This window comes from Callorhinus ursinus, unplaced genomic scaffold (assembly GCF_003265705.2).
Source record: "Callorhinus ursinus isolate GAN/ISIS: 27379988/994484 unplaced genomic scaffold, GSC_fseal_2.0 scaffold4, whole genome shotgun sequence".
NCBI lineage: Eukaryota > Metazoa > Chordata > Mammalia > Carnivora > Otariidae > Callorhinus > Callorhinus ursinus.
In genome coordinates, this window is record NW_027397066.1 from 68,439,574 (window position 1) to 68,466,064 (window position 26,491).

At 36.6% G+C, this 26,491-nt stretch overlaps 1 protein-coding gene across 5 annotated transcripts in view; it reads right to left on the reverse strand.

The window, feature by feature from the left end:
* WDFY3 (WD repeat and FYVE domain containing 3) overlaps positions 1–26,491 on the reverse strand; it is a 237,613-nt gene that overhangs the window by 71,764 nt on the left and 139,358 nt on the right. For 4 of the 5 annotated variants that reach the window (XM_025887611.2, XM_073891881.1, XM_073891882.1 and 1 more), the window contains 13 exons: positions 25,422–25,603; positions 23,397–23,628; positions 21,919–22,079; positions 19,629–19,740; positions 17,479–17,669; positions 16,086–16,238; positions 11,419–11,492; positions 11,172–11,333; positions 9,777–9,871; positions 6,241–6,361; positions 5,600–5,817; positions 1,615–1,850; positions 319–453 (listed from right to left, as the gene is read on the reverse strand). In XM_025887611.2, coding sequence (XP_025743396.1) covers positions 319–453; positions 1,615–1,850; positions 5,600–5,817; positions 6,241–6,361; positions 9,777–9,871; positions 11,172–11,333; positions 11,419–11,492; positions 16,086–16,238; positions 17,479–17,669; positions 19,629–19,740; positions 21,919–22,079; positions 23,397–23,628; positions 25,422–25,603 — 2,072 coding nt within the window. The remainder of the gene's footprint in view (positions 1–318; positions 454–1,614; positions 1,851–5,599; positions 5,818–6,240; positions 6,362–9,776; positions 9,872–11,171; positions 11,334–11,418; positions 11,493–16,085; positions 16,239–17,478; positions 17,670–19,628; positions 19,741–21,918; positions 22,080–23,396; positions 23,629–25,421; positions 25,604–26,491) is intronic. The other variant, XM_073891880.1, reaches the window with a different exon arrangement.

Below are 26,491 nucleotides of genomic sequence, written 5' to 3' on the forward strand. Positions count from 1 at the left end.
ATTAAATCCTCATAGCAAACCTAAGAGATCAGTTCTCTTTATCACCAGCATTTTATACATGAGGAAACTGAGGCACATAGAGGTTAGCACGTCTTAAGTACCAGACATAGGATCTGAACCCAAGCAGGGCTCCAGAGTCCATGGTCTTATCAACTACACAGTCCATCCTTACAGCAGAGATAACAAAACCGAGAGGCTGAACTTCCAGAGACCGTGCAGTTAATAACAGTCATGTTACCTAAGGATTCCTCTATTTAAAAAGAATATATGACAGGCAGGAGGAAGTATCAGCAGGTTTAAGTATTTCTGTAAACTTACTGAATTCAGCATGCTGCGGAGCATCCCCAATAATAAAAAAGCAGCTTCTGTGCACACGTTATGGATAGAAGAGACCACAGTTCCACTGGAGGCAGGAACTCCAAAGATAAATGTCCAAATGGAATCTAAATCAAACTACAGAGGTCAAAGTGAATGAAGATTAGCCACTGTCAATTTTTTTCAGCTAGAGACCCTCACAAGTTCTAATATTCTGTAACTTCTTTGAGACTAATTAGGGTTTTTTCAAAGTGATCAATGATGGAGAGAGAGAGAGACCTAGCATTCCTCCCTCCTAAATTTTGAAAATTTGTAAATTTTTACATTTATAAAGAAAAGAGAATACTATGTATCATCCTGTCTTAGGTACCCAGGTTAAAAACACTGTTTTCTACTTTTCTTCTCTATGAAAACAAAAAGAAAATACATGCTAACTAGCCAGGAGATGACATTATAGGACTGATGATTTTAAGCAGGATCTTTTAAAAAAGCATACTCACTTATTTCCCCTCTCTTGGCAATGTTCTAATTCACTTTTAGGTTACATACAGATAAGATTTGACGAAATAAAAATCAGTTTAAGAGACTTATTCATAGCTGTTTTATATAACATTTTATGACTATGGTGTCATGCTTATTTTGAAAAATTACATAACCAACCAAACTCTGTTAAGGCTGGATCTGAATCCTGACTTAATGTAAGGGTACAGACTTTGTTTTCGTTTAAAAGGTTTTGTCAATTACTAGAATTGATTTGAATTAGCATTTGGCATTAGGATGGAAGTACAGTAGTTGAGTTTAAAAATCCCTAAGTCTTCGCAGTGCCACAAACATAAGCTATATATAGATATCCACAAGTCTTCAAATAAAGCCTTAGTGTTTTACTAAAGTGGATGTCATCTATCCTTAAGAAATTAAAAACATTTTTGTAATCAGAACTTGTACTAAGAATCCTATCCAATTAATTCATGGTATACACACCACTCTATTTTCAGTTCTACAGAAATGACATATTTCTAGATAAAATCACATAACTCGAATTCTTCAGATTACCATTCAAATACCACTCAGTCTTCACACATACAGGATCATACAGAGTAAAAAAAAAGACCAAATAGGGAAAAAGGACTTCTTTTTGTGAAAGTTTTCTATAGTATCTTCAGATTTTTCTTCCCAAATCAAATCCTAAATGTGAGAAAGGGATGGAATCCCTTTGGTTTTACTGAGAGTAACCCATCACCATACGGTGATTTTTCCGGCACATATCATTACACTTACGCCTTACTAGATAATTCCTACCTGGCAACCCTGCTTACATCGGCTGCTGATGACAGGCACACTGACCTGCAGGTTCTCAGGCAGCTCACTAACTGGCTGCTGCAGAAACAATGCCATGAGGAGAAAATAGAGAGCAGGGACATTAGTGTGTTTAGGAAGGAATGACTGAAGAACTGGGAAACCAGGAAAATGACAAGCATCCCGGTTAATCTCCCTGACCGTCGATCTCCCGCCAGCACTCCTGCCCACATTGAATCCTAAGAGGAAAGGAAATGTAACAGTAAGTACAAAATGAATAACTGATTGTCACGCCGTATTAACAAAGAAAGGAGTAATTCAGTGTATGTGACATTTCTCTCCAGAACATCCATATTAATACAGGCAATTAGCTATTCCATTGTTGAATTAATCTTCCAGTTAAAAGTTCTCCTTTACTATCTCTGATTTCAGCAAGCCTTTCTCTTAGAAAACAGGTCTTGAAAAATACATGAGACGATCAGATATGAGAGGTAATATAAATTCTACGCATTAAAAGAATGCCCTCAAACGAGCTCTAACATTTCCCTAAGAAAGTAAAATTCAAAACGCAGCCAAAATTTAGGATGCTACAAAAATGTATCTTAAAAAACGAAAATTGCTGTCATTATATTTAGCGTATAATTATAATTAACTATACTTAGTTAATATATGTCATTTGCCCTGGATCCTGTTAAACTAGTTAACTGTAAATTACCTACAAGTTTTGAGACTAGACAAAATAAATAAGCACAATAATCCTTCCTCACAACATGATCTGTAATTCTGTTGGAAAGCTGCCCGGCGCTGGGATAGCAAATGCGAGCCTGCTGTAACTGGGGCTATCTGAACATGCAGGGCTCTTCCAAGAAACACAGTTCAACTAGGAGAGGGTCAGTGCTGACTGATGTGGCTTACACAGCATCAGCCTTTCTATCAATGCCGCTCCCTCTGTTATAGAACTAATCAGGATACAACTCGAACATTCAGTTCTTTCGCTCAGTTCCTTGGCCTTCCCAAACCTAGTGCGGCGCTTGGCACAGAATAAACGTTGGTCAGAGTTTCAATGTAAAACTTGTGTGAATGGCAACCAAGAGATGAAGGACTGATTTTTACTTTGAGGCAATTTTTATTTCAAATGAATATTCACTTTTTTTCTTCCAATTTGTTTTTCCTAGGATGAAGTGAGCACATACTTGCTACTATTTATAATAATAAAACAAATTTATGTCTAGCTAGCTTTTTAAGGATTTCATCCTAACCAATTGCTTAGCGTGATGTGAATTAATCTTCTGAAGTATGTTCTAATTAAAAAATCATAGAGCAATTTACCAACCTCTTTCATAGATCATCTCATTTCTCAAACACAATGAACGTGTGAGTGAGCTAGAAATTGCTATGATCCTTTTTATAACATGGAAAATAGGCAATTTGTTCAAAGTCACCAAGTTGAAGAGAGGTGGCACTGGGACTTGAGCCTGATGTCTCTATCTCAGAGTTTGTAAAGTTGCACTGTCTCCTTTGGCCTTCCTAATGACATCACCACATTTCTGAAAGTCTGGCTGCATTAGGACACTGGTGATTTCTGCTTATAGTGAATTCTAAGTGAAGTTATCAGTATAAAAAAGTCTTGAGCTTTAACAAGTCAGAAGACACAAAGTGGCATTTTATACATTAAACAGGAAAATAAATTTTGAATAAATTGCAGGTCCTAAATGAAAACCAGTACCAGCATTTATTTTCCTTTCTAAATTCTCCCACTATATTTTTCCCTATAATTAATCTTAAGGAATACTTAGTATAACAATTAAGCCTTAATTTAGATTCAAGTAACAGCTACACTGAAGGTATTTTATAAAGAAAAATTCGACAAAAACTAATAAACGTGAATAAAACATTCAAAGACATTAGGTTGCTCATCACATCAAAGAGAAATAGAACCAAATTATATGAGATATATATATGTACGTATGTATACAAATACACGTATGTGTGTTACCACACAGATATTCAGGGAAATTAAATTGAATCAAATTTAAATTAAACTTAAATTCTTAGATTTCTCTTTCAGAACAAGAGCAGCATATTGCAACTTCTAAGCAGGTATCAATGAAGGACAAATAAATTCTAAGATCCGATGTGGAAAAAGCACTTTTTCTGATATTACTGAAGTGATACAGGACAGACAAAAGAACAGGATTAACACTTAGAAGACAGTTACTGAAACACTATCACCGTCAGACCCAGAAACCTTATGCATTTAACAGTCTTACTTTCCTAATTAGAGAAATTAATCCTTAATTTGTATTTGTTAGGTTTATTGCCTATAAAATATAACTTATATCCATAAAATATATACCTGTCTCCAGAATCATGAAGCCCAAATGAGATGATACATGTTAAAAGACTTTGGCAAACCACAATGTGCTGTGTGAATCTTAGGTGTTATCATCACTGTGGTTTTGTACTTCAATGAGAAGCAGTGCAGTCGGCATTTAGAACTGTCACCTTCAGCAGAACTCACATTCACTCCTAGTAGCTATCATTAAGGTCAATAAGTGAAATCCCTTGCTACCAAACTGTTCATAATAATAACATTTGTAGGCTATATCCCTCCCCTAGGGTCAATGCAAAACAGTGATTTTTTTTTTAGATCATAAAAATATATATAATGACAATTTAGAATACGCATTTTAAAGCCAACAATTTTCTTGAGAAATCATTTCACAGTGAACTTTCTTCAGATATTTTCCAATGTGAAATAACAAGAAAATAATCTTATGTGGTAAAAACTGTCTTCCTATCATTTTCTTTGATATATGGGAAAGCAGTGCAGGCAGCACCTAGGTATTGATGCTTTTACATTTTTTTTTTTTTTTTTTACAGATAAATTACATATTCAGTTTGGATCCCTAACTGACAAGGGCAAACATATATTCTTGATGCTTATTCCAGAATACAATTACATATGATTTTAAAACGTAATGTTATAAAGACAAATATATTTTTAAAATGCTTGAATTAAAAATACTTTAAGAATTGAATGACTATAATTTTCAATAAAAACATTATTTTAAATATATATATTTCCAAAATAAGATCATTAATATGAACAGAAATACAGCAGTTCAAATGAATCTAACATAGGAAACTATAATTTTCTACTATTACGTAAATGCTCAGTTCCATGTTGAAAACAGCATAGAACTAGCAAGCAGACAATAGGGAACTTTGGCTAAAACTTTGAGCTTAAATACTTGAGAAGCAATATAACATAACTTAAAAGCATGGGTTTTGGATCTAATTGACCTGGATTCAATTTTTGACACTTCCTAGCTGACAAGTGACTTCATCCCTATGCCTTGGTTTTCTCATCTCTAAAATGGGTATGACAGTTATTTATATCTCATGAGACTATTGTGAAAGTAAGTTATTGTGAAAATGAAAATATTTAGTAACTGGTACAGAATTAGCACTCAAAATACTGATTATTAATTTAGCTTTAATAATTTGCTAATTACCTACTTATAGATCAGAAAGGGAATTATAGAACAAAAAGATCATAAGGAATTCCCTTGAGTTTTCACATCTTTAATATCCTTTGTCTGACTTCAGTTTGATTTGTAATTTAAAAAGCCAAATTTGAACCTAAGCTTTTTATTCATTTGTTCATCATTCACCAAAATTTATGACTCTGGGGCACGTGGGTGGCTCAGTCAGTTAGGCTCAATCAGTTAAGCGTCTGACTTCAGCTCAGATCATGATCTCGGGGTCCTGGGATCGAGCCCCAAATTGGGCTCCCTGCTCAGCAGGGAGTCTGCTTCTCCCTCTCCCTTTCACTTGTTCTCTCTCTCTCTCAAAATCTTTTTAAAAAACTCATGATTCTTAATGACTGTCAGATAAACTGAAGAGTATAAGCTTTGATCAGACTTCAATACAAAATACAAGAGTACAAGAGAGCTTATTTTAAAGCAGCTGTTAAGTCCCATACCTAATACAGTTCCGATCTTATTAGTTAAGACAGAATCTGTCTGTTCCAGCCACCCTCCACCGCTGAGTCCTTCCTTAAACTTGAGGAGGATAGACTGATTACTCAGCAGCACAGCAAGAATCCTCATGGCTGCCGTAACTGTGGTGGAATGCAAGTGCTCTTCCATAAACATCATAATCCAGTCAAAACCCAGTGTCCTGACCAGTTCTTCACAAGCTCTATTTAAAAAGGCAGATGAATTAAGAAGACAAAAACAGAACATTAATTTCAAAGATTAGGACTCAAAATTAAAAAAAAGTAAGACTAGGTTTTGTTCGGAGTGCCTGAGTGGCTCAATTGTTAAGAGTCTGCCTTTAGCTCAGGTCATGATCCCAGGGTCCTGGGACCCTGCTCCGCAGGAAGCCTGCTTCTCCCTCTCCCCCTCCTCCTGCTTGTGGTCCCTCTCTTGCTGTCTCTCTCTCTGTCAAATAAATAAATAAAATCTTAAAAGAAAAAAAAAGACTAGGTTTTGTTCTCAAGATACTATAAATTGCAGCGTTCAAAAAATCTATTAAAAGTCAATAGTAATTCTTTCTTTTCTCTACTATGAATTAACTAGTAATAGCACCTGGTACCATCAATTCCAAGAAAATTTTACTTACTGCAAATTAATGCTTGTCTTTTCTTTAGATGTGTAAACTAGTTTTAGCAAGATATCTAGAAGTCTGTTCCTCAAAAGTATAAGATTAGCAGATACAAGACCTCCAAACTCTTCTTCAGTTCCTACAACGAAAAAATATACATTAAACTGCCTTAGTAGATAACACAGTATAAAATATACAACACTGTCCGAGGAAATCTCACTGAAAAATACATCTTTTAGAAAATATTTTCTCTAGGAGTACTTTCCACTAAAGTGGACAAGCAAAATGGTTCATTAACTCACTTCTCTTTAGAATCCTGAAAATTGTTCATTTATATTTGACACTGTCTAAACAAGTAATAAAAGGCTGTAAACCTTTCTTACATAATATTTACCCCCTACCAATAGAGTGAAAGTAGTCACATGGATAAAAATAACAATCCAAATCCTTAATTTCCAGTTTCGTTTTGAAGGATATAAACAGTTAAATTTACCAGATTTAAAAATGAAAAATAGGAAGCATAAACTATTCAATAAATGTAACACATAAAGGAGACTTAGAGTTAAATAGCATAGAAGAGCGATAAAGGCACACAAATGCACAACTGGAAAAGAAAGGGAAGAAAACAGAAAGCTTATGGTTCTCAATGGATAGTGCCGGAAGCACACAGGACTGGGCATCCATGGCCCAGAGTTCGAGGTCCAGGCCTGACATGATGGGCTATGGCTTTGTAAGTCACAATCCCTATGCCTTCCTCTATTCTAGAATTGAAGCTCAGGCTAAACTTTGACTTACCACAGTCACTTGCTTTTACTTGCTTGGGAAAGGGATTTTTTTTACCTTTAAACATTGTCTTTTAAACTGCTAATTTTGTGCCTTAATCACTGGGAAGGGTGCTTCAAGCTTGCCAAGGGGAACTCAAGATTCCCTTCTCTTCTAAGAGGTAAGACTAGTATTTTATAAGTTGCTTTATTAAAAACATACCATACAACGTAAATTGAGATAAAGATTACTTCAATTACTTCCTTTTTAATTATTTTTCAGTAAAATGGCGATCCACACAGAAACGAAAAATTCTCCTTAGACTTATGTCTAGTTTTCTCACTGTCAGTTTTGCTTCCCCTAATTTTCAAATATAACGTAAAACAATAAACTCTGAATTTCTAGCTTAACTTCTTTCTTCCCACTCAGACTGATGTTTTCTTCCACACTGCACTACCCTTTTATGCTATTTTAGTTTGCACTATTATATTGCTATTCAGCATTATTATTCAAGTCATTTTTTGTAGGTGTATCCTGAATGCTGTATAAATGACTTCAAATAAAAAAAACTATGGTTTTAATTTTTTAGATATTATAGTTAATAGTCTTCAGTCCATATCAAATAAACAGCAAATGTCCTATACTAACAAGACCAGTAATGTACTTCTGACTTTATTATTTCAAATGGCAATGAAGTGATGAGAATATTAGTCTCATTAACTTGCCAGATCAACAGAAAAACTTAGCAATTTATACATCTCCACTATTGTGCTCTTCTCAAAGAAAATTTTACACTAGTTGTGCTAACTGAATTCAACAGCCAGCAAGAAATATGGAGACTAGAGAAATACTTTTCTTACATCTTTTTTATATTTGAAATAAGCGTTATATATTTCTGAGATTTTTTAAAGGACTTTCGCTAATACCTATTTACTTGGCTTATATTAATTAATTGAGAGCTAAGAAATAATCCTTGCATATGGTAGTAAAACATAGTGGTTAAAAAGCTTACAATGTTAGTTTGGATTACCTGGGTTCAAATGCAAGTAGCATGATCTCAGGTAAATTCCTTTTACTTAATCTTTCTGGGCCTTAGTTTCTTCCCTTGTAAAACTAGGATAACAATAATACCTATTTCATAGGATTGTTACAAGAATATAAAAAGCACTTAAACAGCGCATGGCAGATATTAAGCACTCAGTAAGTGTTATACATTGATTTTATCTTTATGCTTTTCATCCACTGCTAATTTGCTTTACCAAGGAAATATCAACATTGTTCCAAATGAGTAGGCAGTAGATGAGTGGTCAGAAGCAGCCTTATGTTCTGCTATAATTTGCAGGAAATCACCGAGGCTCCCAAATCTTAGCTTCTCTTTTGAAAAACATGATTATAACACTTTCTATTCTTATTCATGAAGCACCAGAGAGGCTGTGCCCCAGATGGTGTAGTCAACATGGAGAACACCTTTGTGAGGCACTGATTTAACAGTATTACTTCTCCTCCTGTCCATGTGAACACTGGCCCAAGGGACGTCATTTACGTGGTATGATTTTGGAATAAAGTAACAGGATAATACTGTAAATAATGCTGACAAATATAAGATATTGTGAATTTAATTACAAGTCAATCTAAAAGGTTCTTTCAATGTTTTCCAAACAAATCTCCTATCCTAGAACATATCAAAGGAAAAAGAAAAGAGGGGGAAAAGTATGTACCAAATGAAGAAAGTTTGGGGGGAAAAAAAAAGGTGGGGACACCTGGGTGCCTCAGTCAGCTGAATCCAAATTTTGATTTCAGCTCAGATCATGATCTCAGGGTCCTGGGATTGAGCCCCATGTCATCAGGCTGCACTCTCAGCAGGGAGTCTGCTTGAGATTCTCTCTCCCTCCCCTTCTGCTCCACCCCCTGCTCATGGTCTCTCTCTCTCTCAAATAAATAAATAAGCCTTAAAAAAAAAAAAAGTGGTTATCATGGGCCCAGAATCCGAAAACTTATAAGACTATTTTTATTTTATACTTACATAAAATGATTCTAGTAAAATGCTTTTTCCCTCACTGATTACTAAATATTTAATAGGAAAATGAAAGTAAGTTATATAGATATAATTCATCATAGCAAGTATCTGTTTCTGAAGATGTATTTTAAAAAATTAATCAATGTTCAAAAATCACAGAATAGTTTGCTATTTAAAGGAAAACTGCTAGGAATCCTCTATGATAGGAAAGATTTAATTAATTTATTCTATTTTTAATTTTTTTACACAGTGATTTTACAACTATATATGTTCTGCTATGTCCAATCATATGTGTAGCTACATCTGTCACTATACAACACTATTATAATATCACTGACTTTATTCCCTATGCTGTACCTTTCATCCCTGTGACTTCTCTTTTTTTACTGCTTTAAGAGTTTCTGTGTTCAAATTTACATAAAATTAACATCCAGTATTTTACTGGTTTCAGGTGTACAATGATTAACAATTCTACACATTGTTCTCAGTGCTCATCAAGGTTAAGTGTACTCTTAATCCTCCTTACTTCACCCATCTCTCTACCCATCTCCAGGAAAGATTTTAGTTTTTAAGTAAAATTCACACCCTATTAAATTCCATAGGTAATTCTGTATTTCTGCATACTGTATAGGCTTGACTTAAGACAAATACATCTGTGAAAGACCATGAAAAGTAATGTAAGGAGAGAAGTAATATAACAGCATCACATATAATTCTAAATTGTGCCAGAAAACAGGGCATAGTAATTAGTTTTCAAGCTCCATTCTTGACTCACCAGTATCAAGCTTCTCTTCATTGTTTATTTCCATAACTACAAATTTCTCACAAACTGCAAATGTCGGTAAAGTAGAAGAAATAAACTGGCCAAACCTTTAAATACAAGAAAAAAGTTACAGATTTCAGGTTTCTCTTTCCCCAAACCAAACAAACAAACAAAAAAAAGAAGTAAAACACAAAGAAACGAAAAAAATAGTACTTCTTGTTTTAACTAATTTTTTACCGTGACGCCGCCAGGTGACTGTATTTATTTTACTACCCCTTGACCATTGCAATTAACGTTATATGTTACAATGTTTTAAAACATAGGGCAAAATATTTCTCCAGAAATATGAGTCCTTTAATATAGTTTTAAGAACCAGTGTGATCCAAATCAAAATGTCCTAACATTATCTATATGTAGCCTAGTAATGAAGAAATTGGGTTTTGGAAACACAGGTAATGTTAAAATCCTGGCTCTATCAGTGTTTAATCTTATAACCTGAGACAAGTAGCTTAACACCTCTGGGTTTTAGTTTTCTTAAAAAACAAAAAACTTGATAGGTGTCAGTGATAATTTTAACAAAGTGATCATTATTAGTTCCAGAATAAGTTTTAAACAAATACTGTTAAATAACGAACACTAATCTCCAAAATAATTTTTAAACTCCAGTTTTAAATCTGTTGCCACGTTACAAAAATGTCTTCAGGGTAAATGAACATAGAACTGAGTGATTTACATGCTACACAGATTAGAGATTAGCCTACAAGGTATATTCTACTCAGTGTGATTTCACCTGTGATACCTGGGAGATTACAGGAAAAGTGGTCAAATTGAGTTTAACCAATTCTCTACTGGGAAAATACTTTGGTTAAGGAGCGTTTTCCTTCCATTTCCAGTTAAGATGGGAATTACCATGTAGATATTTTTCTACAGACAATCCATAAATATGCCTTCAGCCACTTCTCGTTAGCAGCAAAATAATCAATCATACAAAAGGTTGAATATACAACACCTTTTTGGGTGATTGAAAATAAATACATAAAAGAGATGGCATACCCACAATAGGGGGTGTGTGTATGTGCGCGCACACATGCTTGGGCACATATACTTGAGAAGTAGCAGGGCTCAGGGAAGATGAACCGAGAATTCCTATACTGAACACTTTTATGTCTAGGACAAAAATCTTGTTGGGCTCAGTTCTACATATTTTCTTATTCACTAGTGGCAACAACTGGTTTTGCTGTATAAAGACAAGATACTGAGACATGCATATTTTTTGTGCCTTACAAATATCCTGAATACTAACATTACAGGTATTACACAGGCATAAGAATCAATTATATTCATCTCATTCACTTTAACCTCATTGGTACTTTTAGTGAATAAACAGATAACAGAAGTTTTCACTACCTGAGCAGATCATTGCTATTGGGAAAACCTTGTAGTAAGAAGCTCAGCACATTACTAATAGCAGCAATGGTAGGTTGGGATAAAGACATATCTCGAAGAGTTAGTAGCAATTTGGGGATCAGCTGGAATTCCCTCATTAATTTGGCATTCTTTGAAGCTTCACTGTAAGAAAAAGAAGACTTTATAAAGGCCATGCTATTATCTCTTCTATAATTGAACAGTTAACTGCATAGATATTAACTAATACCTGGACTCAGTGAGCAGTTCAATAAAGTGTTCAAATAAGGAAAGATGAAGTTCATACGGTGCATGGAGCCAAACCTACAGTAAAAATAAAGAATAGTGGTACATTTAGGGTTAAAAAATACCCCAAATGATTATCCAACAAACATAAATGCAGCACACAGAACTTATTTCACCTATATAATTAACTGAATATAATATAGGGTGAAGCCTTTTAAAACTGCTTGTATGTAAGACTTCTGGTTCTGTTTATAAAAGAGTAATTGCTATGGAAATTACCCTCCTAGAGTAAACAACTGGGAAGGGAAAATGTATAGAAAACTTACCTGGAAATCAAGGACTGACTTTTACTATTGAATACTGAACATAGCATATGGAATAGAATGAATACTGAATGCTGCATCCCGAAGGCAAAGACTGAGTGACTGGAATCTCATATGGGGTCCAAAATTGGAATCAATCACTGCAGAAGAGTACACCAAACAATTCTTGGAACTTACAAAGGTCTGAGACTAGTTTGCACTCCCACCAAAGAGCATGCAGACTTCTTAATACACAGGGAGTTGGGTAGAGGCCCAGGAAGTGAAATACCTGAGTAGTGGGGCTAAATTTGTGCTAAAGGTTACTCTAGGTCCACCCTAACAAATATTAAAAGTGTGCCTCGAAAAGATAACTACAATACCACAGCAAAGTTCAATACTTCTGTAAAGGAATACAACAAAATCTAGCACTTAACAACGTAAAATTCAGCATACTACCAAAAATTACCAAGCATGCAAAGAAAAAGGAAAATATGATCCATAAGGAGGTAAAAAATCAATTATTATATGTAGCCCAGAAACAACAGAAGTGATAGAATTATCAGGACTTTCAAAAATCTATCAAAAATATGCTCCAGGAGCGCCTACATGGCTTAGTCGGTTAGGTGGGAGACCACTGATTTTGGCTCAGGTCATGGTCTCAGGGTCCTGGGACAGAGCCCCACATCAGGCTCCGTGCTCAGCAGAGAGTCAGCTTAAGGATTTCTCTTCCTCTCCCTCTCCCCCCACTCATGCTCTCTTAAAATAAATAAACAAACAAACCTTTAAATAAATAAATCTTTAAAAAAAAATGCTCCATATGTTAAAGAATGTAACCAAAAATATGAACATGAGGAGGAGAAATAGAAAGTGATCAAAGATCCAAAATAAACTTCCACAGAGGAAAGGTAAAGTATTTCAAATGAAAACTACACTTGATAGGACTAACAGCAGAATGAACACTGCAGAAAATAATTCAGTGAGCCTGAAGACACAACAATGGAACTATTCAAAATCAAGCATGAGAAAAGAACTAAAAATCACTAGATACAGCATCAGTGAGTTGTGGGAAAATATCAAGCAATCTAAGACTCGTATACCTAGAGTCCAGAAAAGGTTGAGGGAGAGCACCAGGAAAAATAGCTGTAGAAATAATGGCTAAAAATTCTCCAATTTGATAAAAATGAAAAATTCACAGATCTAGAAAAATCAACAAACCCCAAGCAGAAGAAACATAGAAAAGACAATGGAATGACGGACATCTTTAAGGCATTAGAAAGAATTTTAAAAAGTCAACTAGAATTCTATTCTATATAAAAATACCCTTCAAAAGAGAAAAAATAAAGACTTTCTCATATGGGAGAATTTAAGGCTAGCAGACAGGCACTATGAAAAATGTTACAGGAAGTTCTTCAAGTTAGAAGAATAAGATGGAAATCTGGATCTACACAAAGGAATAACAATGGCATGAGTATTATATATGTGGGTAAGTATAAAAGAATTTTTAATATTGTCTTTTCAAAGATAACTATTTAAGCAAAAATAATATAGAAAGTACTGTGGAGATCATAAATATATAGAAATAAAATGTTGGGGAAAAAAAAAAAGGCGGGGGCTCCTGGGCGTCTGCCTTCGGCTCAGGTCATGGTCCCAAGGTCCTGGGATCGAGCCCCGCGTCGGGCTCCCTGCCTGACGGAGAGCCTGCTTCTCCCTCTCCCTCTGCCTGCCGCTCTGCCTACTTGTGCTCTCTATCTCTGTTAAATAAGTAAATATAAATCTTTTAAATAAATAAATAAATAAAATGTTGGACACTAACAGCATGAAGGACAGGATGGAAGAAATCGAAGTATATCTTTGTAAGGTTTTTACACTATGTGTAAAGTGGTATACTTTGAAGACAGACTGAATTGTTATAGATGTATATTATAAATTCTCGAACTACTAAAAAAAAAAATGCCTGTAATTCTATTACCATTACCTTACTTATATCTGTCAAGTGCTGTTTGAAAAATAAGGTTGAATTAAAAGTATTTAGAGACAATTATGGTTTGCAGTAATTAGGGATGCTATATAATGCCATAAAGTGAGCAAGGTAATTTAAAATGAAGCCAAAATTTGTCCAGCAACTAAATTTCTGATGATTGTGTATTAGATTTTAATCAGACACCTGAAACTAAAGATAACCCATGATTTAAACGTTTCCATTTCCAGATGAAAACAAAGCCAGGCTTGATTAAGTAGGTCTCCTTAGTACTCCCATAATTCTCTCTACATACTTCTACCTACGTGCTTTCACAAGTTTTTAATGGTCTATTCATTTGTTCTTCTCTTCTAATGGATTAAACGCCTTGAGGCAAGGACTCTTTTATTTTCACATCATTAGCACCTAACACAATGCCTGGCTCAAAGACGCTCAACAGGTATTTTCTAAAAGAATGAGAGGTTTGCATATTACAATTTTGAATATCAGGTTGAGAAATGAATACTTTATTGTGTTGGAAGGGAAATCACTGGAAGTTGTGAATGATTAGTATGATTATGCCTTAGAAAGAATGTCAAAAGATCTATGGATAGGTTGAGGAAAGGTGGAAAAAAGCGACAGTTATCCTAATAGGTAAGAGAAGATGATTGGAGCTTGGGCTAGGATGTAAAAGTAGAAACAAGGTCAATTACAGGAAATATGGAAGTACAGTCTATAGGACTTAATTTCAGACTTTATAAACAGGGAAGAAGAAAGTTGATTTTTCAAGCCTCAGTGACTAGGGAAATGGTGGTGTTATTAATAGAAATAGAAGGAAGAACTAATTTGGGGAAGGATGTTAAGTTCAGTTTAGGTGTTGCTGGGACATAAAAACGGAAATGTTGGGGCGCCTGGGTGGCTCAGTCCTTAAGCATCTGCCTTTAGCTCAGGTCATGATCCCAGGGTCCTGGGATCGAGCCCTGTGTTGGGCTCCCTGCTCCGCGGGAGGCCTGCGTCTCCCTCTCCCACTCCCCCTGCTTGTGTTCCCGCTCTCACTGCCTCTCTGTCAAATACATAAAATCTTAAAAGAACAAAACAAAACAAAAAAACCCAGAAATGTTGAGCAAGAGATGAGAACTAAGTGTGGAATTCAGATGTCAAGCTAGAGATCAGATTTGGGGCTCAACTTTGTAGAGATGAGGCTGTAGGATGAGGTAGAACCTAAAGGAAAGAAAACCGTAAGAAAAGATAAAGAAATAGGACACTTTTATGTAAAAATAATGAAAATTTCAGAACCAGAAAATTATGGGGAAAGTAGTAAGAAAGATATAGGAGGCAGGACACTGCCGCCTGAAGGCTAGCAAGACAAGTCAGGAGCTGCAGAAAGAGGGAGACACTGGGGCGCCTGGGTGGCTCAGTCGGTTAAGTATCTGCCTTCGGCTCAGGTCACGACCCCAGGGTCCTGCGTTGGGCTCCCTGCTCAGTGGGGAGTCTGCTTCTCCCTCTCCCTCAGCCCCTACTCCCTGCTCATCTTTCTCTCTCTCAAAAAAATAAATAAAATCTTAACCAAAAAAAAAGGAGGGAGACACTGCAGCATCTGCTCCCGAGCTGTGGGTACTGAAGACTATGAGCCAGGCGGCTAATATGCTTTCAAATAAAGTTCCAGGAGAGCAATTAGAGCATAAAGCCTGTTTGTTAGGGATTCAAAATAACTGAGGAGACAGAGCTTACAGTAGTCATGAGGAAGAAGAGCTGCGGCCTAGACATTATAGCCAGCGAACACATAGTATTAGGTACCATTCTGGGTGGTAGGGATACAGACGAAGACATGACCTCTGCACCCATGACACCAACAGCCCCACAGGGGAGACATATACAGATAGAAAGCATATAGTGTGTATGTGTGCGTGTGTAAAGTATATAGTGATGAGTACGCAAAGTACTGTGAATGGGAAGTTAAATGGAAAAGGGGTATGTGAGATTCAGTGGTACCTTATTATTTAGACAAAATAAATGATAGCTTACTATGCAGCTACTTCCTATTAACCAAAATTTCAGGTGTAATATAGCTCATATTTATGGAGGAAAAATTTCTATTAGAATTATTTGATGAAAATATGTTTGCCTCTTGCAATGCCAGAGGAAGGAGCAAATTAGCTATAGTTAGAGAAATGCCTTACACCATTTCACTTCTACACTCTTGTAAACTGGAATATCCTTGGGCAGAAGAAACCCCATCACTACCCTATTTTTTGTACTTTACTAATGACATTAATAGGAGCATCATAAAATTATAAAATTTAAACACATCCTAGAGACAAAAATTGTTTAATCAAAGTTAACTCTATCAACACACAGAATAAGAAACGAATTCACTGACTGTATATTGCCAGTTAGTGTTCATATACATACTTCAAAATCACAAAGTAGATCCTGGAACGCAGTGGAATTTGGAATAATGGAGGTCTCATGTCCACTATCAACAGTTCCCACCAAGGAAAACGTTAAATGGAGAATGTGGCTGTTAAGGAGGGAACGTTTCTTCTTAAGCAGCATCGCCAGCAACTAAAAGAAAGCAATACACCACATGTCCATTGATCAATCATATCTCTCTCTCTCTCTCTCTCTCTCTCACACACACACACACACACACACACACACACACACGGGAGAGCTCTGTGTAAAGCAACTCCTGAGCCAGAAAGCTGATTTCTAAATTTTTATTCTGATAATATAACATTAGAGAAAATCTGAAAACCAGGGTAATCCCATCACTCTATCATTAAAATATCTTCTACATAAACCCTTTCAATTCACATATATTTAATTTGTTGTCATCATGTGCATATAATTTTTTACTTTTTCTCCACATAACATTTTATTACAAAGATTTTTCTTTTGCACCATAGTCTCCATAATTACAATATGAAAAGCTTGAATGATGTTCTCTGGAACGGTTATAGAATTATCAGTCATTCTCATATTGTTGGAACATTTAGAGGGTTTGTGTATTTTCACGAAATGTAAGCAATGCCACAATAACCATTTTGACAGTTTTGTAAAATAACACTTACCAAAATAGTGTGATTAAATCTACAGAAAACAGTATAGTAAAACGTTTATTCACTACCAATGAAGCGAATATAAGAGAAGGCATTTATACTTCATCTACAAGGGATTTAATCTTGCTCCACATACTTGTTTCTCTTCTGACAAATAACTTTCTGCCTAAACCTAGTAGGTTGCGGATACATGAACACTGCCTATTTTTAATCCCAAATGAGTTTTCAGGATTAGCAATGGCACAGGTATTATATAGTGGCTCTCACATCCCCGAGGTAAGTGGGGATTGGGTGGTAAAAGATGACCGGGTGTGGAGGGGAGAGACAAGGAAAGTGAGGAAAGCTCTGGATCTATCACCGATTTGGCAGCCTCTAGAGTAGCTGGCAATGTGACCTTATTTCATTTCACTCTTATTATGTCCATAGAGAAAAATAACTCCAAAGTAGCAAATATATCTGAAATCACTGAATAACTGAAATAACATAGCCTAATTTAAGAGCTTAAGAAGGGAGATTTGATGAGATAGGATAAAAAGTTTGAGCCAAAATAAACAATTCATAATCTCACCTGAAATACATTACTTTTACTAAAAACTAGTGACCTTTAAAGTTTACTTGGATGAAATAATTCTTCCAGAGTTGGAAAAAATATGAACAATGAAAATTAGAAGTTGTTGTTTTTGTTTGGTTTGGTTTTTTTTAAACGCCAAGAGAAGTGAAGGTGAAACTTCACGGTAACAAACCTGGTAGCCCTTGATTCTTTCCATTTCTTTGCTGGCTAGTGGGTTACTCTTGACCACACAAACCAGGGCCTTGACTGCTGCATAGAGCCCTTCCACATCAGAAGCCATGGCCACCAGGCCCAGGATGGCTGCCGCTCCGCCAATGTACTGCAAAGTAGTGGCAACAGGCTTAGGGACAAATGTTCTTACTCCTGATTAAGAGACAGTGAAAAATAATTAAATTCCCCATGTTAACAAGAACTGAATAAATCATCTTAAGAAGTATTTAGTTAATTTTAAATTATACTTTAAGAAAAACCACCTCTATCCTAAAACAAAAATTCCCAGAAAAAACAAATTCAAGGTTGGATGTGGAAAGTAATAAATGCTAAGAGCTACACTCAGAGATGAGCTGGGAGTAAAGAAGTGAGTAGAGAAGGGCTGAGGTTTGAGAGCAGGCTCAGAGGTTCTGACAGTGTAGCTTTGGGCAACATAAAGGAAAAGTACAGAGACCCTGGGGATTTATTTCTGAGGTGAGTGAGAACGCCTGACCAGACACTGTTGGGGAATAAACTTGGGGAGCCCACAGCACTCTAATTCTGAATTGGGGAATGGGATGCCGTCCTGGCCAGGACCAAGTATTCTCAAGATAAGCCAAGCCAGGCACATCACTGGCCATTCCTCAAAGCTTGTCCTAGTTCTGTAGTCTGAGTAACAGTACATCAGTGACCCCAGAAGAGTATCATCAAGTGGAAAGAGAGGACTAGAACTAACTTCATGTCCACCAAAAAAAAAAAAAAAACGCACATCTATGTTCCTAACCTTGCTTTTAAAAAAAAAGGCACAGTTTGAATGTCATCTGCCTACTAATCAAGATTGAGTTTTCCAAAAATAAAATATGCATTTTATATTTCTATGCGCTTTGCAGTATTCATAACATTTGCATATATTATGGTACTAAATTTTGAAAACTATCTTCTAAAGTCATTAGGGCCAGCACTGCTAGTTTATAGATAAGTTGAAAGAGCTCAAATGTCTGGCATAATGCCACACAGTAACAGAATAGGAGCTAGAACCTAAATCTTTCAACTCTTCACTCACTGCTCTTTTTACTGTACCATGTGCTGCTATATTTTTTGCAAAGGGCATAGAGCAGAGCTCAGTCAATACTTGCTGAACTGAATAAAGAAAAACTACCATGTGCCATTAGCATTAAGAAAACTGTTTTGTCAATGCAATGTGATTAAAGAAGAAAACCAAAGTTAAGATATGTGTACATCACTGAGACAATAAAAATTGCCAAGGACTGATAAACCTGTAGGATTCTGACCAACAGAACACTAACTTTTTGTTAATCTAAAAAAGAACCGGGCGCCTGGGTGGCTCAGTTGGTTAAGCGACTGCCTTTGGCTCAGGTCATGATCCTGGAGTCCCGGGATCGAGTCCTGCGTTGGGCTCCCTGCTCAGCAGGGAGCCTGCTTCTCCCTCTGGCCCTCCCCCCTCTCATGTACTCTCTCTCTCATTCTCACTCTCTCAAATAAATAAATAAAATCTTTAAAAATAAAAAATAAAAAATAAAAATAAAAAAAATTAAAAAGAACCAATATTATGTACTGATTTGTACATTAAATATATAATGGCTGGTTCTGAATTTTGGATGACGTGACTGGATTATGTCTCAGGACTCTAATGAAAAAAAAGTCAACTTTTTTAAAGCATACATCAGGTATAAGGCTCTGCAGAACCGTCCACCAGCTTTAACTTTTCCTATAGCTGGATTCACTCTTTATATGCCAAAGCTCTTATTTCTAGCTCACTTCCAAACAACAGATGCACTCCTGCGTGCCAGGGGCTACACCAAGCCATGCAATTACCATCAGTATTTCTAAGTCTTCACATCTATCCCTGAATGCAGTGCGAAATTGAAATTACACAGAAGTATGTAGTCGGCACTGATGAGTGCTGACCAAAGAGGGAAAAAGTTCATGGGATTTTTAAAAAGGTTATATGATTTTAAAAGTTGACCGGAGTCTGAGATTGTTACACTAATCTCTAAATATTACAAGAACACTATAAAATATGAATTTAAACACCTCCCCTCCTGTGAGGAAAGTGAATGCAGAGTTGAAGGCAAATCAAGAATTCTGAAACAGTAAGACAATCTGACTCACCCAAGTATCCAATCAGAGTAGCCCCAACTGTCCGTGCAGGCCCATTAAGATGTCCTGCTGAATTGTGTATCAATTTCACAGGAGTGGCGTTCTCATGGGAGGAAATGCCTAACTGAAGAATAGGAAAGGGAAATAAAATGTAACTATAGAAGAACAATCTGAACATTTTGATTGGAAAAGAAAAAAAAACATTAGGAACATTATCATTCCTTTCTCCCCATATCAGAATATTAAAAACATGGGCATTCATTTTTTAAAAATGTGCAAGCTCTTCCAATGGTTAGAAAGTCACAGAAAGTAAGTTAAATACAATCTACTGAGATAAAGATGGGGGGGTCTTTGGAAATAGCTTCAGAGGTCTTTCTGAATGAAACTCTTTTTTGTCATGGTTTTAATGTTCTTATCATTTGCTGCCTCACAGTATTTCTGATCAGTGAACTAGTATTAGCTTTACTTCATATCCATGTAAACGTCACATAAATTATTCAAGTGTTTATAGATAAAACATGCCTACAGAAAAGAAGTGTTAAGTTTTGCACATGTACACACACATAAACGCATAATGTGCTTTCAAAGCTAACATAATCCTAAGACATCAAACTCTCCTAGTTTTTCTCTTTTCTTGCTGCCTGCTACTCCTCACTGTTTTCTGCTGGTTCTTCATCTCCCCAGCTCCACAGTACTGGATGTCCCAGGTCTCAGTCTGTAACCTTTCTCTTCTCTATCCACACCTCAGTGAAAGCATCTAGTCTTGCGGCTTTAAATACCACCTCTGAACATCCATGGTGCAAACCTCTACTCTGAACTCCAGAATCATATTCCCAATGGCTCTGAGACCTCCACTAAGATGCCTAATATGCTTTTCAAGTCTTTCCAAAACATAGTTCTCAGAATTCCTCCCCAAACTACTCTTCCTGAAGTTTTCTGCAAATCAGAAAAAGCGACCCTATTTTCCTCCCCGTTAGAGCAAAAAAACTTGGAGTTATCCTTGATTCCTTTCTTTCCCTCATGATTCGCACCCAATCACCAAAATCTGTTGGCTTGTGTATCTTCAAAATATACCTCAAATCTGATCATTTCTCATCATGGCCACTGCTATCACCCCAGTTCTCACCACCATTGTCGCTCATATGAATTATTATAAAACTGGTCTCCTTGCTGCATACCTTTGTCTGTCCCCCTTCAGTCTATTCAATAGAGGTCATAGTCATCCTGGCTAACATTTCATTTATTAGGTCTGGAACCCTATCATGCTCCCCATCTCACTTAGTTAAAGCCAATGCCTTTCCCACTGCCTATAAACCCTTAGCAGGCTAGTCCCCATCACCTATTTGAGTTCCTCTCCTACTACTCGGGTCTTCTCTCACTTGCTCTAGCCTCTAGCCGCGCCTGTCTCTGCAGTAGGCATGGACCTTCCTCAGGGCCTTAGCACTTACACCACTGGGACAACCCTCCCCACCCTGTGCCGGGCCCATTTCGCATTCTGCATATTCCCATGGCTTACTGCCTCACCTCTTTCAAGTCTTCTCCAATTTCACCTTCACAGTGAGGCTTCCTCTGACCATCCTATTTAACACACTATAAGCTGATCACTTTCTCCTTCCTTGCTTTATTTTTCTGCAGAGCACTCTTTGCCTTTGAACATGACCTATGATTAGGTTATTTCTTTAGTTATTATCATCTGTCTCTTCCTCTGCAATGTAAGAGCCATAAAGGCGGGAATTTTCTCTATATCCACTGCCATGTCCTAAGCAAGATGGTACCTGGCATATAGTAGCTGATCCAGAAAAAAGTTTAGTTATCGTCTTAAGAAGAGCAATTGTTTTCTTTCGTTTTCTGCCGTTCAATTGCTTAATTGCCGATTAAAAAACAAAAAACGAATATAAATCATGCACAGAGAAGGAAATTCTCACTTTTCCAAATTAAGTTAAATATCTAATTATGTTTTGGCTTAAATCCAAAGCCAAATAAAACAAATATAAAGCAATACAGGAAAGGCACTGTTTTCAGTGCCTATTCCTACTTGGGTGGTCCCCGTAATGACGCTCTGGAACACTGTTCCCGGGAGAACCCGCCACAGCTTCCCAGGGAAGTTAAATGGAAAAGGGATATGTGAGATTAAGTGGTACCTTATTATTTAGACAAAATATAGTTTACTATGCAGCTACTTACTATTAACCAAAAATTGTTTTCAGTACCTATTCCTACTTGGGTGGTCCCCGTAACGACGCTCTGAAACACTGTTCCCGGGAGAACCCGCCACAGTTTCCCGGGGAATCATCCTGCTTACCTGCTTAGCGATGGCTTTGCTGTCCAACTTGTTGTACACCTTCCGGATTCTTGCCACCGTTAGGGAAGACACGGAGAGCGCGTAGAGGCCAAAGGACACCTTTTCTTCTGGCACTAATGACACAGGAGATGGGACTACGCCTTCAGACTTTGCATCTTTACCTTCAAACGAAGAGTGATCCTTTTCAAAATCATATTTCTCCTTATCCTAACACAGATTTTTGATTCTATCCTTTTTAAGTGGGTGAATTCAAAAATCTTTTAAAGTAGAACATGAGAACTAAATTTAAAAAGTGTTTTATTTAAATTTTCAGCTCTTCATTTATTTCTTCTCAGAAAATAGAGAAAATCACCTAGTCGTAGACCTTTACATTCCAAGTTTTATTCTTAAAATGGGCTTTACAAATAGCATAATGTAAAGGAAATAAGTTTTAACTGTTAGCAAAGAAATCACACATTTCTCCCCTTAGGATCAAAGGAGAAAGACCATGAACATGAGTGGAATGCCTATATGTTTTGTAACACTAGGTCTCCTTTCCAGTGAGAGCCCCCACACGTGCTTCTCTATATTCTTCTAAACAACATAGCAGAGTAGTTAAGAATACAAGTTTCGGAGCTAAATGGCTTAAGTGTGAATCATGAGTGAAAGAGGGGCGCCTGGGTGGCTCAGTCGGCTAAGCGTCTGCCTTCGGCTCAGGTCATGATCTCGGGGTCCTGGGATCCAGTCCTGCCTCAGGCTCCCTGCTCCGCGGGAAGCCTGCTTCTCCCTTTCCCTTTCCCCACCACTTGTGTGCGTTCTCTCAAATAAATAAATAAAATCTTAAAAAAGAAAAAAAAACATGAGTGAAAGACAAATTACTTAGCTACAGGATTATCATCATTTACACCACACTTGTCCTAACTCTTCTGAGAACTTCAGGAGAATGAGAACGAGAGGATGGAGAACATCACTTGGGAAGAGGACTACTTACATCAGGTCCTCTGATTCTAAATTTCTTTTGGGAGAAAGGATAATAAGAAGTGGACTCTAGGAGTAAAGGGATGAAGTAGATGCTACTTCATCTAACCTGAAAAATATGTGTGTGTGTGTGTGTGTTTTCTGGAAACGTCTTTCCTTCCTCTAACCAGAGTAGATACACTTTAAGATGCTTATATAATAAGAGAAATTATAGAAAGAGAAGAAGATTGTGGTCAGACTCTTAGAGTGCATACAGATCTTGGAGCCAATCAGAGAAACTAGAAAATTGGTGATAGGGCATGAAGACAAAACTCAGGAAAGTACAGCACAATTGGTGGAGAGCACGTAGCCTAGGAGAGAGTGGTCAACAGCACCACACTGAAGAAGAGTGAAGGAAAAGGCCCTTTTTATAAGACGAACATAACGTACAACCCCATCCACACCCTATCTACAAATGCGTATATACACTTATTCATGGATCTATGTGGCAGGAGCTAAGTTTTATACAGTAAGTTACTCACATGGCATACATACGGCCTGGAAACTTCCAACATAATTTGGTCCTAGTTCATAAATGGTAGTAACATTTGAAGGAGGTAAAACTTCTTCCAGAAAATGCGTGGGTCCCAGGCGCCAAACCAATGAAGCAATTTGGCGTTGGGCAGGTGGAGTGCCAACGTACGCATAGACTGTGCTGACCACAGGTGGGTTAGCAGAACCGGAACCCCCAGGGGTACTGTGAACATAATGCAGCTATAAAACAAATGAAAGCAAATATGAGATAGAACCAAAAATCCCCCACTTTCACCAGGAAAATAAACCACTTTTTGTGTATAGTTTCAGTATCCTAAAGTCATGCAACTTTACAAATGTACGAAAGCAGCTGGATTAAAAAATATGAGGGAAGGCCAAGATTCTGGAACGTGATGTGGAAGATGGAAATTTGGTATTGTCCAACTCTCTGATAAACTATCTAATGTAAGAAAGGGAAACAATCAGATAGAGGGATTCTGTTACTATCAGGTTGGTTTGCATATCAAATTAATGATGCTTCTATGAAATTTTTAGGTTGATATAAAAACAGAGCTTTCCAACTATGGAATTCAAGTAGTCTTGAAATTAGCTATGTCACCAACGTGAGTCTGTCAAAATTATATTCATGAGAAGTGTTTTATGATGGGTCAAGTGCTATAAAAGTTATAAAATTTAACAGCCATTATGTAATTTATACACCCATGATCTCAATGTAAAATACATTCTCAGGTTTGAAATTACACTAGTGTTTACTGACAAGGTGTAAAACTATCATTCAATTCATTCACGATAAATATGTGATTAGAGTATGAGATAATGAAGTCAAGTTGTTTCTTGTGGTAGAGGCCACTTCTATCACTTGATGGTATGAAGAACGTTTTGTGGCACCACTGTCCTGGCTTCAAGATTACATCTATCACTCCACAGATTACAGAACAGTTCCTGGTGACCTTAAGAGTGTGAGCGTGCAGACCACCGTGTGGCCTGAAGGTGGTTTCACGGGACCACTGACTCCTCACAGATACAGTGATGATAATGATGTAAATGTATCAATAACAAATCTGCCTCTCAATTCTAGAAGCTGAGGACATTTTTATTTTAAACAATACTAAAAATAACAAAGGAGCAACCTACTAGAGAATCCACAAGCCCATTCCAAATGCAATCATGTGTACAAAAGAAACAATGACTATTCCCACAGAGTGCATTTTAGTGTTTATCTTATTGAAACACAATGTCACAATAAAGTATCATTAACAGGAAATGCATTCAAGGAAGCTGCCGATTTCACTGCTTTTTAAACTTTAATTCACACAAAAGGACAAACTTTGCTTTTGTTGCTTCTTTCAAGACATAATCGCTATAAAAATGGATACTATCTTTTAGATAGCTAAAGCATTTTAACAGCTTGCTACCTGAGTTGTCTGAAGTTAACTAGAGACGTTCATCTTGATAACAAAAAAGGAACTTCTGATTCTTTACTGGTTATTTCAACTCTCTTGCCTCTCTTCTGACTACTATATACCTATGTCTAGAGTAATATTTATACACTCATTCATTCAGCAAACAGTAATGGAACAGCTACTATTATTATCAGGGACTAACTGGGTGATCTGAAAACAAATCTGGATGAATAAAAACAATTCCAGCTCCAAAGGAATATAGAGTCTACTGGAATGCATAACAACAATGAAGTGACAAAAGAGTGTGTTCATAGATTACTCAGGCATCTTTCAACTGGCTTTTCTGTTGTGAAAAATCACTTAGCAAACAGGCTCAGGCGCTGACATATTCACTAACTTCTTTAGTACTCTGTAACCCCTTCTTTCTCTTCTCTAATCAAGTGATATGAATTAGCCAGCCACATGACTCTTAAACATACTGTTCAAATGGGTAATAAGGGTCAATTTGAAATTAAGACAGCAATTTAAAATATACCCCTGCCAACACCCCACCCCCCGTCAAACTCTCTTGTAAAGCAGGTTAAGACTTACAAGCACAAGTATGCTTACCTTCACAGTGTTAACAAGCTGTCCATCAATATAGAGGGCTGCAGTACTGTTTTTCAGCATGCCTTTGCTCATCACCAAAACCAGATGATGCCACTGTCCCTCAACTATAAGTTCTCCACATCGAAAGCGGGCACAGCATGGCAGAATCTCATAAAAAGAGGATTCTTCACTAAAATCATCAACTAAAATAAAAGCGCGGAAAGAAAAAACTCAACATCCTCATTCTAACAATTATTCACATCTAGATCTTGACTTTATGTTAAAATAATGATGATTTAAATAAAAATGCCCTATTCATTCAATAACTTTATCTGTAGCAAGAAATAAAACCTGGAATGTATTTTGCTTTCTTCTGCTCAATATATAGTTATAATCAAATAAAATTATAATAGTTGATAAAATACAAAATAAATAGACAATAAAATAGCTACAAGAGACAACAAAAAGAGACCAGTTGATTATTATCTGTCATGATCTGTTATGAAAGGTCTTTTGAAATTCTCATTTGCCATGCATTTGATTACAGCATTGTAATCAAACTGGTTAGAAAATTAAAAATTTTACTCTTGCTATATGCTCTGTTCAAGTACTCGAAGAACCGTACGTTCTCAGTTTGTGGTTGTACTGCCCTGACCCTTGCCTGATGATAGCCGGTCGTAAGGGGTGATTTATGGAATGGAAAGGTTTGTTATATTAGTTTCAGGTGTACAAAAGAGTGAGATTCAACAATTCTGTACACTACTCAGTGCTCATCATGGTAAGTGTACTCTTAATCCCCTTCACCTATTTCAGCCATGCCCCCACCCACCTCCCCTCTGGTAACCATCAGTTTGTTCTCTATAGTTAAGAGCGTGTTTCTTGGTTTGTCTCTCTTTCTCTTTTTCTCCCTTTGCTTTTGTTTTGTTTCTTAAGTTCCACATATGAACGAAATCATACGGTATTTGTCTTTCTCTGGCTGACTCATTTTACTTAGCATAATGCCCTCTAGTTCCAACCATATTGTTGCAAATGGCAAGATTTCATTCTTTTCTACTGGTAATATTCCATTGTATATACATATACACCACCTC